Genomic DNA, 12981 nt, shown 5'->3' with positions numbered 1-12981 from the left:
AGGGTCTGTACGGGGGGGGTCGAATGGTGAATTTTCTGTTTGAAGCAGCCACGGGCCAGCTGGGGCTGCAGGTCAGGAGCAGAAGTCACAGAATCACAGAACGGTTTGGGGTGGAAGGGACCGTAAAGCCCGTCCAGTCCCAGCCTCCTTGCCCTAGTCAGGGACACCTGGTCAGGGTCACAGCCCCGTCCAGCCCGGCCTTGGGCACTGCCAGGGACGGGGCACCCACAGCTCCTCTGGGCAGCCTGTGCCACGGCCTCACCACCCTCACCGGGAAGAATTTCTTCCTTATATCCAGTCTAAACCTACCCTTGTCCAGTTTAAAGCCGTCACCCTTGTCCTGTCACTACAGGCTCTTGTTGAAAGTCCTTCCCAAGTTTTCTTGTAGGCCCCTTGGGTACTGGAAGAGGTTTGCTTGCAGCAGTTCTGGGGATGGATTGATTGCCTTTAAGTGTTTAGTGTTGTGAAAGGAAAGGAAAAATATTTTTACCCTGAGGGTGGTGGAGCACTGTCCCAGGTTGCCCAGAGAGGCGGTGGATGCCCCATCCCTGGAAACATTCCAGGCCAGGTTGGCCGGGGCTCTGAGCAACCTGATCCGGTTGGAGATGTCCCTGCTCCTTGCAGGGGGTTGGGCTGGGTGGGCTTCAATGGTCCCTTCCCACCCAAACCCTCCTGTGATTCTGTGATTGTATGAAGATATTCAACAAATTATTAGGTGTATTAGACCAACAACACTAAATCAGGAAAGTTTATTTCCGAACACATCTCTGTGCTGTATTTCATCCTCCTGTTGGTACAGTTCATACCAAATGGCACGTTATTTTCAGCTGGGTTTATGGTGTATTTAAACAAGTCTCCAGGCGCCCTGAGAGCCTTTTCCCGTGCGGTGGGCGCAGGCAGGGGAGCTGGGATGGAGCCGGTGCCGCAGCAGCTCGCCGCGCTGCGCCGCGCTCCCTCCTCTCTCCGCAGGCAGCGGTTGGGAGACGCGGTGCGACCGTGTAGTGTGGCACCGGCAAACGGTGCTTCTCGATGTGAACAGACATGGCTTTTCCATCCCAGGAAGCCGGTCTCTAATATGAAATACTTCTTCAGGGTGTTTTTTTAGGCCTGCCAGAGCTGTGAGGATGAAAGACGTGCTCTATTTCGGTGCACAGCGGCATATGGCTGGGTGGGTGTTCAGAGAAGCGTAGGGCTGCTGGAGAAATCGTGTGTTCAAAGGGAAGGGCTGGGGTTTGGGTTTGCGTTTCTTGCCTCATAATTAAAATGTTCTCATTCGCAGAGGATAATTTATTTTAAATGTCTTTATTTTTCCCCTTTTCTGACTGACTGATTGGCAGACTTCTCTCACGTTTCACTCCAGGCATCCTCTCACCCCAAACAATTTTATTGCGATTTAACCAATCCTTTTTTCCCGTGTCTCTTGTGATAGGGATTGAGCCCAGACTGATGTCCAACCAAACGCTCGTGGTGTGGGGAGCCCAGAGCTGGCAAGAGTTACTGGGCTATTGAAGATGTCCCCTTGCCAGGTGCACCGCCGTGCAGAACGCCGGTCGTTGTCCGCCGCGAGGTTCGGAACGTTTTTCTGAGCTCTTAGCATAAGGAAAGTTCTCACAGGGCTGCGTCATCGGTAAAAATTGCGGAATACTTGGGGCTGGAGGGAGCGCTGGGGAGCACCCGCTGCGCTTTGTGGCCAGGCGACTCAATTTCGTGTCAGAGCATCGCTCTGTCTGCGAGCATCCTGTAAGCGTCCCCGTCCGGGGAGAGAGGGTGCGCTGCCTCTCCCCGTCACCGTCCCCCTTCCTCCTGCGCCGGCAGCGCGCGCGGCGCGGGGAATTGGATGCTTCCACATCGGTGCTGCGGCTGCTTGTGCGATAACATCCCGGCAGGAGGGAAATGATGCAAAAAGACGGGAATGTGGCAGATGGCTCCGCAAAAAAAAATACAAATCTGCTCAGAGAAAGGAGCTGAGGGGGCTGAAATGGGCCCTGACACGCTCCTGCACGTAGGTAGAGGGGAATGGCTTGGAGTCTTTCAGAACAATATGGGGGTTTGGGTTTAAACAAAAAAAAAATAACTAAGAGAAATAGCAGGCCAGGTTCTCAGATAGCATCCGTTTCTGTCACTGCGTTACCTGTGCGTTAGAGGGTTTGGTTCAGATAACTGAGATTCTGGCCCTTTTTTTTTTAAAAAAAAGAATGGAAAACACTGCTGCAGATGTCTGCGGGCCGAGCACAGGAGGGCAATTTTATTTTTTTCCCCTTTTTTTTGGTAGGTGGCTCGTACAGCGAGGGGAGGTTGGCCGACCTGGCAGCGGCCTGTTGCATTCCTTTGCGTGGGAACTGTTAATGTATGCATGGTGCCTTCCTCTTTTCCCGGGATTCCTGGCGTTTGGGAAGCCTGCTGGGATGTGCGCTAATGATGGGTGGCTGTGCTCCCGGTACGCGTCAGGATGGGATGAGCTGTCTGCAGGGTGTCAGACAGCGACGTGGGTACGGCAGATGAGAAATTGCCCCGAAAAGAGGATGGGCTGAGGAGAAAAATACCTTGGCTGTCACCGCGGGGTTTTAAGTGTCAAGAGAGCTCCCGGGAGAACGGCGCAGTGTGGATGAACCGGGAGGTATTTATAGCACCGGAGCACAAACAGTGCCACTAAATCAGGTGGCAGAGCAGGAGCCTGCTTAGCGCCAGGAGAAATTAAAATGTTCGACAGAAGTCCGATGTGCGCTGCTCTCCTCGAGCAGCTCTGCTCCCGCCGCTCCCTTTTTGCGTACGTGCTCAGTTTGATCGGTCCCCGACCTCCTTCTCCGGGGGCAATTTCTGTATTTCGGTAACGAGCGGTGATGGAGCACAAAGTGTTCTCCAAGGGCCCGCCGCAGACTTGAATTTCAAGAGAAATGCTGCTCTCACTTGAGCCTCATTGTGTGTTTGTTCACGTTTTTTTCACACTTTTTCTTTCTGTTACAAAAAAGGGACACGGCTCTTGTGGAGCTGATCTGTCGGCCACAGCTTTGCTTTGTATCCCATCCCAGGATTTATTTGTGTCGCGATGTAAGAAACCAGAGATAAGCTTAACGAGCAACATGGGCGGCGTGTCCGTTCGCTCGTTACAGAAAGAAAAATCTCAGGTTACCCACAATTACCAAAACCCGCACTGTTTTCTTCTTCTCGCCAGTGCCCTCATCCCCTTCTCACTTCCCTCCTCCAGCTCCGTGGCTCCGCTGCACGGCAGAGGCTGGCAACCACGAACGGATGGCGAGTTCTATTGCGCTTCAAACTATCCTCAGTTCCATAAATCCCCGAACTCGGACGTCTGTCGGCATCTCAGCCTCCCATCGTTTGACTCTTGCCCTTATGGCCTGAGATTGAAGTTGTAGTTTAGTTTAATTCAGAGTAATTGATTTGACATCGCTAGCTGATTATTTTTTTAACACTGTTTAATGTTTTCGAGGCTTTACAGCTAAACTGTGGGTTTAAGGAGGCAAAGACCTCCCCAAAACGCGAAGTGGAGTGCGTGAAGGGATTTGATGCTTGGCTGCATGGGCAGCCTCTTGGGCCGGCTCAGGACCAGGTGTTTTAATGTGCAGGGCCCTAGCTCTTAATGAGAAAAAAAGAAAAAAAATCTGATGAAACGTGAGCGTATTTGTGCATTTTTGCCGGTAACTTCTGCTGGAGGATGTCTCTTTTCTCCTGTCCTGGCGGGTGGGATGCCGAGATGCCCGATTTGGTGCCGTTGGGACGACGTGCTGTTGAGTCCCCGTAATGCCAAAATAATTATGTCTTTCCCCCACTGGTTGAGATTAACTTTTCCATGTTTTTGTGTTGGGAAGGACACCTCCTGGTATCCCTGCACCCAGCAAATGACAACCCAGGAACACTAAAAGATTTAATGGGAAATTTCTGGCATTACCCTAGAGAGAGAAAGAGCCACGTAGCCCGAGTGTGCCTGCGTTGCTGCTGAAGACTTGCGCGAGGGGGGTGTTAAAGCAAATCAGTGGTCTGTGATTTGCCAACCATTGGCCAGCTCCTGTCATGAAATGTAAGAGGGCCGTGTAAGTACCAGCACGCCTGTCAGTTTTTCCAAGGCAGTATATTACCAGTTCTAGAAATTGCCTGAGTACAGCCAACTCCATCTGGGTACTTTAGAAATTTAGAAATAATTTGAGGGTTATTATAGGGTGGAATTAGTCAAAGCGCTTATTTACAGATTTTTTTTGTCCTCCATCTGCCCCCTTATTAATTCGGGGAGGCAGCTCTCAGCTGCGCTGGCAGCGAGTCGCCGCCGTAGGAAGCTTGGTCTCTTCGCCGTTCCGCGTCAGGAGGGAGTGCGTACCTGGGCGCTTTAGGACGCGACCGTTCTGTCTAAAGCCAGCACTAACTGTGGTACGGACTGTCCCGGAGCTCAGGCTCTCAGAGCCAGCCTGGGGACCAAGGGCAGTTTGTCCTCATTCAGCGACATCCGATGCCTGCGGCGATGGGGACGTCGCGGCCAACAGAGGTGGGACAGGACTTTGGGCGATGCACGATGACGCTGGGTTTTTGGGAGTTTGGTGGCAACAGCTGTTGTCCCTCACCTTGCTCCGACCCCATCAGCTGGGTCTGAGCGTTTGCACATCCCTGCTTCTCACTGGTCTTTCCTGGAAACGGAATATGAGTGGGACCTGCTGTAGCCGGAGACAGATTAAAATAAAAGCTTAAGTAGTCTGCTGCTTGGCTGGGGGTGGGATAATTGCATCCGCTTTTTCAGCTCAGCTAGGGCTCCAAAACCAGGAGTTCTACCTCACTAGAAATAACGACTTGTAATTAATAACTTAGGATATGACAGACATGCATTTTTCTCCAGCGATGGCACTTGCTTCAGATGGAGCAAACACTGAAAGGAGACGGCACGATTACTTAAAAACCAATACAAGATACTTTCACATCAAACTTGAGGGAAGAAATGCATCGGTTTAACCTGTGCTCGTCCTCCAGAGCTGCTCTGCTGTCCTTTGTTTAAGGAATTAATGGAAAATTTTCCTAAATACCCATGACTGGGATTTTCCTGTGTTATGGACTGGGGCATGATGTACTGGGCTGTGCAGAGGGATGCCTGATCAGGACGGGTGGGTCCTGAATTTAATCCATCATAAACTTTCTAATCATCTCTAACACTGAAGCCCTGATGCCATTTCAGCTTCTGCCCATGAGGAGAAGGGTCCCAAAACTTTGCCCTTGCCTTCCTTTAAGCTTGTTATTCTTCAGGACATGGTTTAGTAGGCATGGTGGTGTTGGGTTGACAGTTGGACTTGGTGATCCTGGAGGTCTCTTCCAACCTTAAGGTTCTATGGTTCTTACAAGTTTGCAAAAAGGGTCAACTCCTGATTTCTGTGGAAGGAAGGATGTAATTCCTGGAAGCAGTGAGTGATAACCTGGGTAGGGGTGATCCCAAATACCCAGGAGCAAGGTTTGTGACAAAATGTCCTCCTGAGGAACAGTGCTTCCTGGGTGAACATTGCTTCCCTTCGACGCAGTGAGCAATGGTTTTGCAGTCTTTGTTTTTTTAAATAATGGAGAGGGTTTTCAATTGGACATCCGGCGTGGGTTTTCTGCTGGAATATAGGCATAAGGGTACCCGTTTTTCAGATGTGGTGGCACGCAGGCAGAGCTTTGCGACCCGTGGCCGGTAACGGCTCTGGAGAGTGCTGCGCGGTGGAGGTCTGTGTTAGGAGTGATGCACAAAATGCGTCGAAGCCTTTTACTGCGGCAATTTCATGGCTTTTTAATTATACGCACTGCATACAGCGTATTTGCTTCCAAACGAGAGTTTAAAATTCATACTGCGAATGAATATTAATAATATGGACAACTTGGTAAAATTTTAACAGGCCTGGAAAGAACCCACATCTGCATTAAAAGAAAAGGCCTGTATTTATCTGAGCATAAATTAATGGGACATAACCCCGAGGTAGGCATCAAGAAGGGCTGTCAGAGGCGGGTCGCAGGGAGGTGCCTCTGCTTTTTCTGGGGGAAAATGGGGAAATACTCGCGGATTTGGGGTTTGGTGCTTTCCTGTCCAGGCACCCTGCTGAAGACGCGGCTCGTGGTGCAAGCGGAGAGCCGAGCTGTGGGCCACGCGTTTCCCCCGCCGTGCCGATGCTGCACGCGACGTACGGACCCGCCTCGGCTGTGGGTAGTTGTACCCTTGCTCACAGCTTTCAGGGTGCCCTGAGTGACATGAGGTGCTCCTGGCACGGGACGTGTCACTGTCCTGGACCCCAATGACCATGCCTTTCCTGAGCGCCGTTGCCGGCTGGGACCCCCTCAAGGATGGACCATGCGTTAGGAGGCTTGTGAAGAGCTGATGCTTGTCCTGCGCAAGGACGTGGATTCTCTCTCCGGTCATCACGTGCCTTTCGCAATTGATTTGGTGTCCAAGGGCTTACCAAGCACGTCGGCACCTCTTAGCATCGTCTGCTGAGCGTGACAGGTATTCCCTGTGACAACGAGCGTGTTAATCGCTGCTGTTCATCCTGAGAGGCTGTTAAATAATTTGCACCCTCGGGTTTGTCAGTGAACAGGATAAATTGATTTTACAGAAAAAATTATATACCTGCAAATATTTGTCTCTCCTGTGGGCTTGCAAAGGGTTACATGAATGGAACAAAATGTGAAGCTGATCTTCCTCAGGTTCAGCTAATGCATCTTTCGATAGGAAGCAGGTAGAAGATAACCCCCTTTGAAAGCCTCTGGCAGCAGCAGGTTTGGGAGATGGCAGGGTGACAGCTCTTGTGGGTGCGGATGTGGATGGGGATGCAGATGGAGATGGAGACGGGGATGCGGATGGAGACGGGGATGGAGATGCAGGTACCGGCCGGTCCCGTGCGCTGGTCCCCGTCCCCGGAGCCCTGGCAGCATTGCTGACCCCTCTGCTCCCCACCTTGTTACACCGCCATGGCATTTCGATAGCATGCCTTCACAATAAAGCTTCATTCTTTTTTTTTTTTTTTTTTTGTGTTGCCAACGCAACAATTACCAACTTTTCCATCCAGAGAGATTTGCGTTTTTGGCAATTTGTTATCTACAGCGTAGGTCACCGGAGTTACCCAGCCATCTGCCTCGCAGGCGCCGTAGGCCCAGTAATTCTGTATGCGGCTCCCACCGTTTGCATGCATTATTAGACGCGTCGGGTCGCTAACGAGGTCTCCCTCAGAGGTCGGGTCTGAAGAAGCGGAGGGGAAAAGGTCTGGCTTCCGCGGCGCAGGTACGGCTGATGAACAGCTGCGGAGTAAGGACGCAGATGGGAGAAGAACCCACTCTAATTGCCATTTTTTTATAAAAATTGCAATTTTTTTTTCTAAACCCATTAGGTGTGTGATTGCTTCCACTTCACCGGTGAGCAGAACTGGAAGGCGTGGTGACCGGGTGAAAGCGGAGTGTGAAGCGCGAGCTGCGTGCCTGGCAGGGGCTGTGGGGAGGGGGTAGGATCGCTCGGTGCGCTCCCGCCCCTGTGAGCTCCGGCCGGGCGCCGCCGCGGGCGGTGGGAGCGGCGTTCAGTGCAAAAAAACCCTGGCTTCATATTTTTCTCCTAAAAGATAAAACAGAAAACTGAGTTTTATGTTTTGTGATACACTCCGATGTACCAGCAGTGGAAATCGCTATGCAAAACTAAAACTCCGATTCCATTAGCAGTAACGTAAGTGTAATAAAATTTTATTTTTCTGGCTGTGTGTCACCAGGTGCGTATCCATCCACCGCTCCTCCTCGCCACAGCCCTGCTATCGTTCTCACACCTTCCAAAGTTGTTTATAATGTTCTCCTGACTTAAAGGCGTTCTTGCCAGCTGAGCAGAGGATGTGTTGGCAGAGGTAGGGTTAGCGTCCTGGAAACCGCCTGTCGTATTTCCAGTTTGCTACGCTGGGATAAAATGGCATTTCTATTTACAGATTGCTGCAGGTAACGTTTAAAAAAATAAAAAAGAAGCAGCAGGATTTCTTTTGGACGCCTCCACCCACGGTCATGGTTTCCCTCTGGTTTCTAAGGTCAGATGTGTCACCAGGATGGCCAAGTCTGGGCAGTGGAGGAAGAGGATGGGCAGTGGTCTGCCTCTTAGTCACGTTTCTTCTTCCCTGCTAATTTTTTGAAGCTTGGGTCTCAGCCTGGCAGCGATGGATCTGTGAGCAGGTTGCTGGTTGAAGCCCTTAAAGAGGAATAAATGTATTTCATAGGACATACCTTCTGCTCGCTGGTGGGTTGGCGTGCACAAACGCAGGCTTGGTGTGTGCATGCTGTGCATAAAGTGTAGGGTCCTTCATCAAAATGATGAAAATATGGCATAACTTGGTCATACTTTAAGGTCCTAACAAGTCCAACTTTCCATTACAATTAGCAGCTCTTGCTAATTTAATACCGGGGTTATCAGTTAGCCCTGTGTTTCATTAAGTCATAGAATCAAGGTTGGAAATGACCTCCAAGATCGTCAAGTCCAACCATTTCCCTTTGTCAGCAGCACGTTCAAAAGTGTCCCTAATAGTAGATGTGAATTATTCAGTTGTGCTCCTTCCATTGACCATTTAATAGCTACCGTGTCTAAACGGGAGGCGTGCCAATGCCTTTTCTTTTATACGCTTAAAACATAAAATATGTTTAATTGAAATGTTCAAAAACCCCCAAGATGTATGTGCATCCACAGTTGTCCGTAACTGGTGAAAGCTTTTCTCCCTTGCTCGTTGCAGGGATGACGTGCCAAGCCAGGACATCCTACACCGAGGACGAGGTGCTCTGGGGTCATCGGTTCTTCCCCGTTATCTCCTTGGAAGAGGGCTTCTTCAAAGTCGATTACTCCCAGTTCCACGCGACGTTTGAGGTCCCCACCCCACCGTACAGCGTGAAGGAGCAGGAGGAGATGCTGCTCATGTCCTCTCCCTTGATAGCGCCCGCTGTGAGCAACAGCAAGGAGAGGAATAACTCGGTGGAGTGCCTGGATGGTCTCGACGAAGTTGGCACAAAACTACCTTCGAAACTGCAGAAAATAACTGGGAGGGAAGACTTCCCCAAAAAACTCCTCAGGATGAGTTCCACCACCTCTGAGAAGGCCTACAGCATGGGGGATTTACCCATGAAACTCCAGCGGATCAGCTCGGTCCCCGGGAATTCGGAGGAGAAACTGGTGTCTAAAACCACAAAGATGATGTCGGATCCCATCAGCCAGTCGGTGGCCGACCTGCCGCCCAAGCTGCAGAAGCTCTCAGGCGGCGGCAGGATGGAAGGAAACCTTCCACCCAAACTGCGGAAAATGAATTCGGATCGGTTTACATAACCCGGCGGGACTTCCAGCCGTCCTTTAGAGCTGGAACCGCTACCGGCAAGGGCCGCGCGGGCGGGCGGGAGAGCCGGCCCCCGCCGAACTCTGTGGTCCCCGGCGCGCCGGGAGGCGGGAGCGTCCCCTCGGTCGCGGTGGCTGCCCTGTGAGTAGGGAGGACGGGACGATGGGCGAGCTGCTGTTCCTTGGCATGTAGTATCACAACACGCATGCAATAATAGTGTGCAATTTTTGCATAGTTTTAAGGCATGACTCCTGCTGTATTTATACTGTATATCCTGAAAAACGCGGGAAGGGGCCGCCTTCCCCTGTATTTCTTAAGAGTAGTAGGTACAACACGCGGGTGGGTGACTTTCAGGGTACGTTATAATTTGATTTGAAATTTATTTTGTTTTCTGATGTGGGTTGTGCTGTTTTGTTCAACAAAGTAGTTACGGTGCATGTCTTTTTTTCTTAAAAGCAGGTGTATTCGTTAATTTCTAACACCAAATTTTCTAGCCTTAAATTCACTGCTGGTTTCTATTTTGCTTTAACATTTTCTTGGGGTTTCTCTTCCTGCGTCTAGGCTACCGGAAAAAAATTAACGTGTGTTTCATAAGGCATCATCTAGAGAAGAGACTTGTATTAATAAGCCTAGGCAAAACAATAAATAAATGAGTAAAATTTACACTTTAGATAGGATTAGCAAAAATTTTTTTTTAAATCTTCATGATTTATAATATACGTGCAAGAAAACCGTTTTAAATAAGTAAGTAGGACGTGCTTCATTTCTCATGTTGCTAGAAGAGCTAAACACGAAACCAGCTGAATGTCTCCGTGAAGCCAAGCAGGCGTTTCTTCTGGACGAACTGCACCCCGAAGGCAGAGCCACGATTCCCCCTAATTCCCGGATTTCGCTCCCTCTTGCTTTGGTGGCCCCGTTGGGCTGGCAGCGATGCAGGTGGTGGTTGCGTGAGCCGCGGTCGTGCTCCTTACTGCTTTCTCTATGGTGAAAATGATGTTTAAACATGTTCTTAACTGACGTTGACCCTGTGGGTTTCAAAATGAGTAATACTTTGTATAAATGTCTGGTTTGATATCCTGCTGTGCTTGTGTTTGGGTTTCCTTGATCCATCTTGTTCTGCTGCGGGAGGGCTGGGTGCTGCGCGGGTACCCCCGCCACCGTGCCTTGCGGTGCTGGAGCACCCCGTGGCGCCCCGAACCCTCCCCCAAACGCTGGAGCTCAGCTGTTGCGGTGCTGTGGACACCTGTGGTCTGGGATCTGCATTTGGGGGCCAGGTCACGATGGGTTCCATCTTCTTGGAGGAGGAGGTCTGCGTGAGACGGAGCGATGGGCAGCAGCGGCAGAGAGCCGGATGTGAAAGGCCCCGCCCATGGCAGCCAGGAAAAGGGCTCGGCGTGGCATCGTTTGTGTGTGCAACCCTTGAGACCGTGGCCGGGTGGCCCCAGGCGCGGACACGCGTGGGTCAGGAGGTGCCCGTCATGGACGGACGCTTCTGACTGGTGGGCTCTGGACCAGGCTGCTACCTAACTCATAACAACAGACCTGATGATCTTTGAGGAAGAGAACTGGTTTTGTTGTAAATGTTGGCATGGAACAAGCATTCCGAAACTCCAGCTGCTGGAGGGTTGGCTCAGACACCGCTGCGGCACAGCGCCTTCCCTGGAAGTTGCGGTGCAGGACCTGTCAGGTCTCCACCCAAGGACTCTGCTGACTTTCAGAGTTTCTTTCCATCGTCTGTCAGGATTTTTGAGTGGTACTGCATGCTTTTTACACCTTTGGCTGTACTGCAATCCTCCGCACGTTTCTGTCGAAGGGAAGGGCGTGCGCTGCTCCCCGTGTGCTGATCCTGCGCTCTACGTGCGCGGTGAGCAAATTGCTGCTGCAGCAAGGAAAAATCTGGACGACTTCTCCCCCATTTCCTAACACTTCCTCAGGTTGTCTTGTAAAATACCGCTGATTTTTGTACCACGTGTAGCTCTTCTACTGGTCCTTGACTAGCAAAAACAGCCATGTACGGTTGCCGGGTGTGAACAGTAAAAACATCCCCGTGTCCGCACCAGAGCGCCGAGAACGTTGATCAGCGTGGTGAACACTTGGCCAGTGGTGAGTCCTGCCAGCAGCCTTCGGCAGATGGGTCTGGTTTGTGAAAGAAGGGTCTCCAGCAGCTTGACCTCTCCTCAAAAAAACCACATTTGGTTTATTCAGGGTGGGTGGAGGACTGCTGCCTCCTTCCCGGGATGCTGCTGGAGCGTGACCCAACCCACGCACTGCCGTGTGGTGCTGGTGCCCTCAGTTTTGTGGCTCTGGTATGGAAGTGGAGCTGCAAGGTGGGGGTCCCCCTCCCTGGGACATCGAGGTCCCACCTGGGCGGCTGCCCGTCTTTGCCTGGGTCACTGATGCGCTCAGCTTGGGGATGGCTCATGGTCCGGTTGACTTTTCTTTATGGAAAAGTACGTTTGCCGTGTCCCCAGAGTACCAGCAATGGCGTTTCACCAGCCCCAGGGCCACCAGTGTCCTCCCTCACAAAAACCATGGGGCTTCCCGTTGCCTGGCAGGGTGTCCGCAAGGTCCTGCCTTCAGGAGAGCCCGGGGAGGTTTCCTCTGGGAAACGTTGAGCTGAATCTGTGTGCGAGATTGGGTTAGGAGCTGCAGCGGTATCCTCGCTTTTATTCATCAGTGCCATTGGAGAATATGAAGTTGTGATTACCTGACAAGTTTGATTTTTTTTTTTTAAATCAAAATACGCGCCTGTCCTTGCTGGACGCAAGCTTTCCGAGGCTTGTGGCTTGTACCGCAAGGCGTTGCGCGTGTTCGGGTGACAATGGCTGCGTTTTTACTAATAGGAGTGAACGTACAACCATGGATGATATAACTTCCTTTAGTTCTTCACTTGAGGAAGTTTTTTCTGGTTAATATTTAATTTTTATTGGTGTGGCCACTTTTTTTTTTTTTTTTTCCCCTCCTAATTAACATTTTAGCCCAGCCCTGATGCTTATGCTAAGGAAAGGTCCCTGTCTGATTGCACAGCCGGTCTGTGTTCTCTGCTGCTGAGTTGATGCTTGAATTATCCTGTAAATTGTACAGACTGAAACTGGAACAAACTAAACACATTTTTTTCGGGCATGCAGGCTATAACTGTATAAATGTACAAGTTTATTTGAATTATACAAAAGGAGAAACTCTTGTATTCATTAATACTGCAAGCTCAGTTTTATCTAAAGCTCTATTAAACTTTCAAAAGTAGTTGGGTTTAAATGTGTCTGTCTTTTATCCACGCCACTTTGTATTGCTTGAATAAATGACGATGTGGTCAAGGGCTTCTGGTTTCACATTTAGTGGGTGCAAAAAGCAGCAAGCCCTTGATTGCTCCTGAAAGCAGCGAAACCCAAGCCCGAGTTTAGCTGAGCTGCGCTTTCAGGGTGCTGGGTGGGTGGGGGTCTGGCTGAGCCCAGCCCCAAAATGCTGAGTCAGGAGCCTTCCTGCGAAGAGCCGAGCCCGAGCGACGTGCTGCAAACCGATGGGCTCTGCAGTTTGGGCGGCCCCAGAGCCCACATCCTGCTGAATTTGTGAGCTTTTCCTTGGTTTATGAAATGCTGTTTTCTCTGCAGCACAGAGACTGGGGAGCGCTCTCTCTCCATGAAGTAGGAATTTTTATCCATCCAGCCCCAGGAATTAAAGC

General features: G+C 50.8%; 1 protein-coding gene across 1 annotated transcript in view; it reads left to right on the top strand.

Moving 5' to 3' along the window:
- KCNJ3 (potassium inwardly rectifying channel subfamily J member 3) overlaps positions 1 to 10378 on the top strand; it is a 36195-nt gene extending 25817 nt beyond the window's left edge. The window contains exon 3 of the mRNA XM_086750953.1: positions 8712 to 10378. Coding sequence (XP_086607079.1) covers positions 8712 to 9295 — 584 coding nt within the window. The 3' untranslated portion in view covers positions 9296 to 10378. The remainder of the gene's footprint in view (positions 1 to 8711) is intronic.
- Positions 10379 to 12981: the final 2603 nt, after the last annotated feature.

The sequence above is a fragment of the Chlamydotis macqueenii genome, chromosome 6 (genome assembly GCF_036417535.1).
Source record: "Chlamydotis macqueenii isolate bChlMac1 chromosome 6, bChlMac1.mat, whole genome shotgun sequence".
In the NCBI taxonomy this organism is placed as follows: domain Eukaryota; kingdom Metazoa; phylum Chordata; class Aves; order Otidiformes; family Otididae; genus Chlamydotis; species Chlamydotis macqueenii.
The sequence above is the reverse complement of the archived record's forward strand: the minus strand, read 5'-3'. Positions and strand labels throughout refer to the sequence as shown.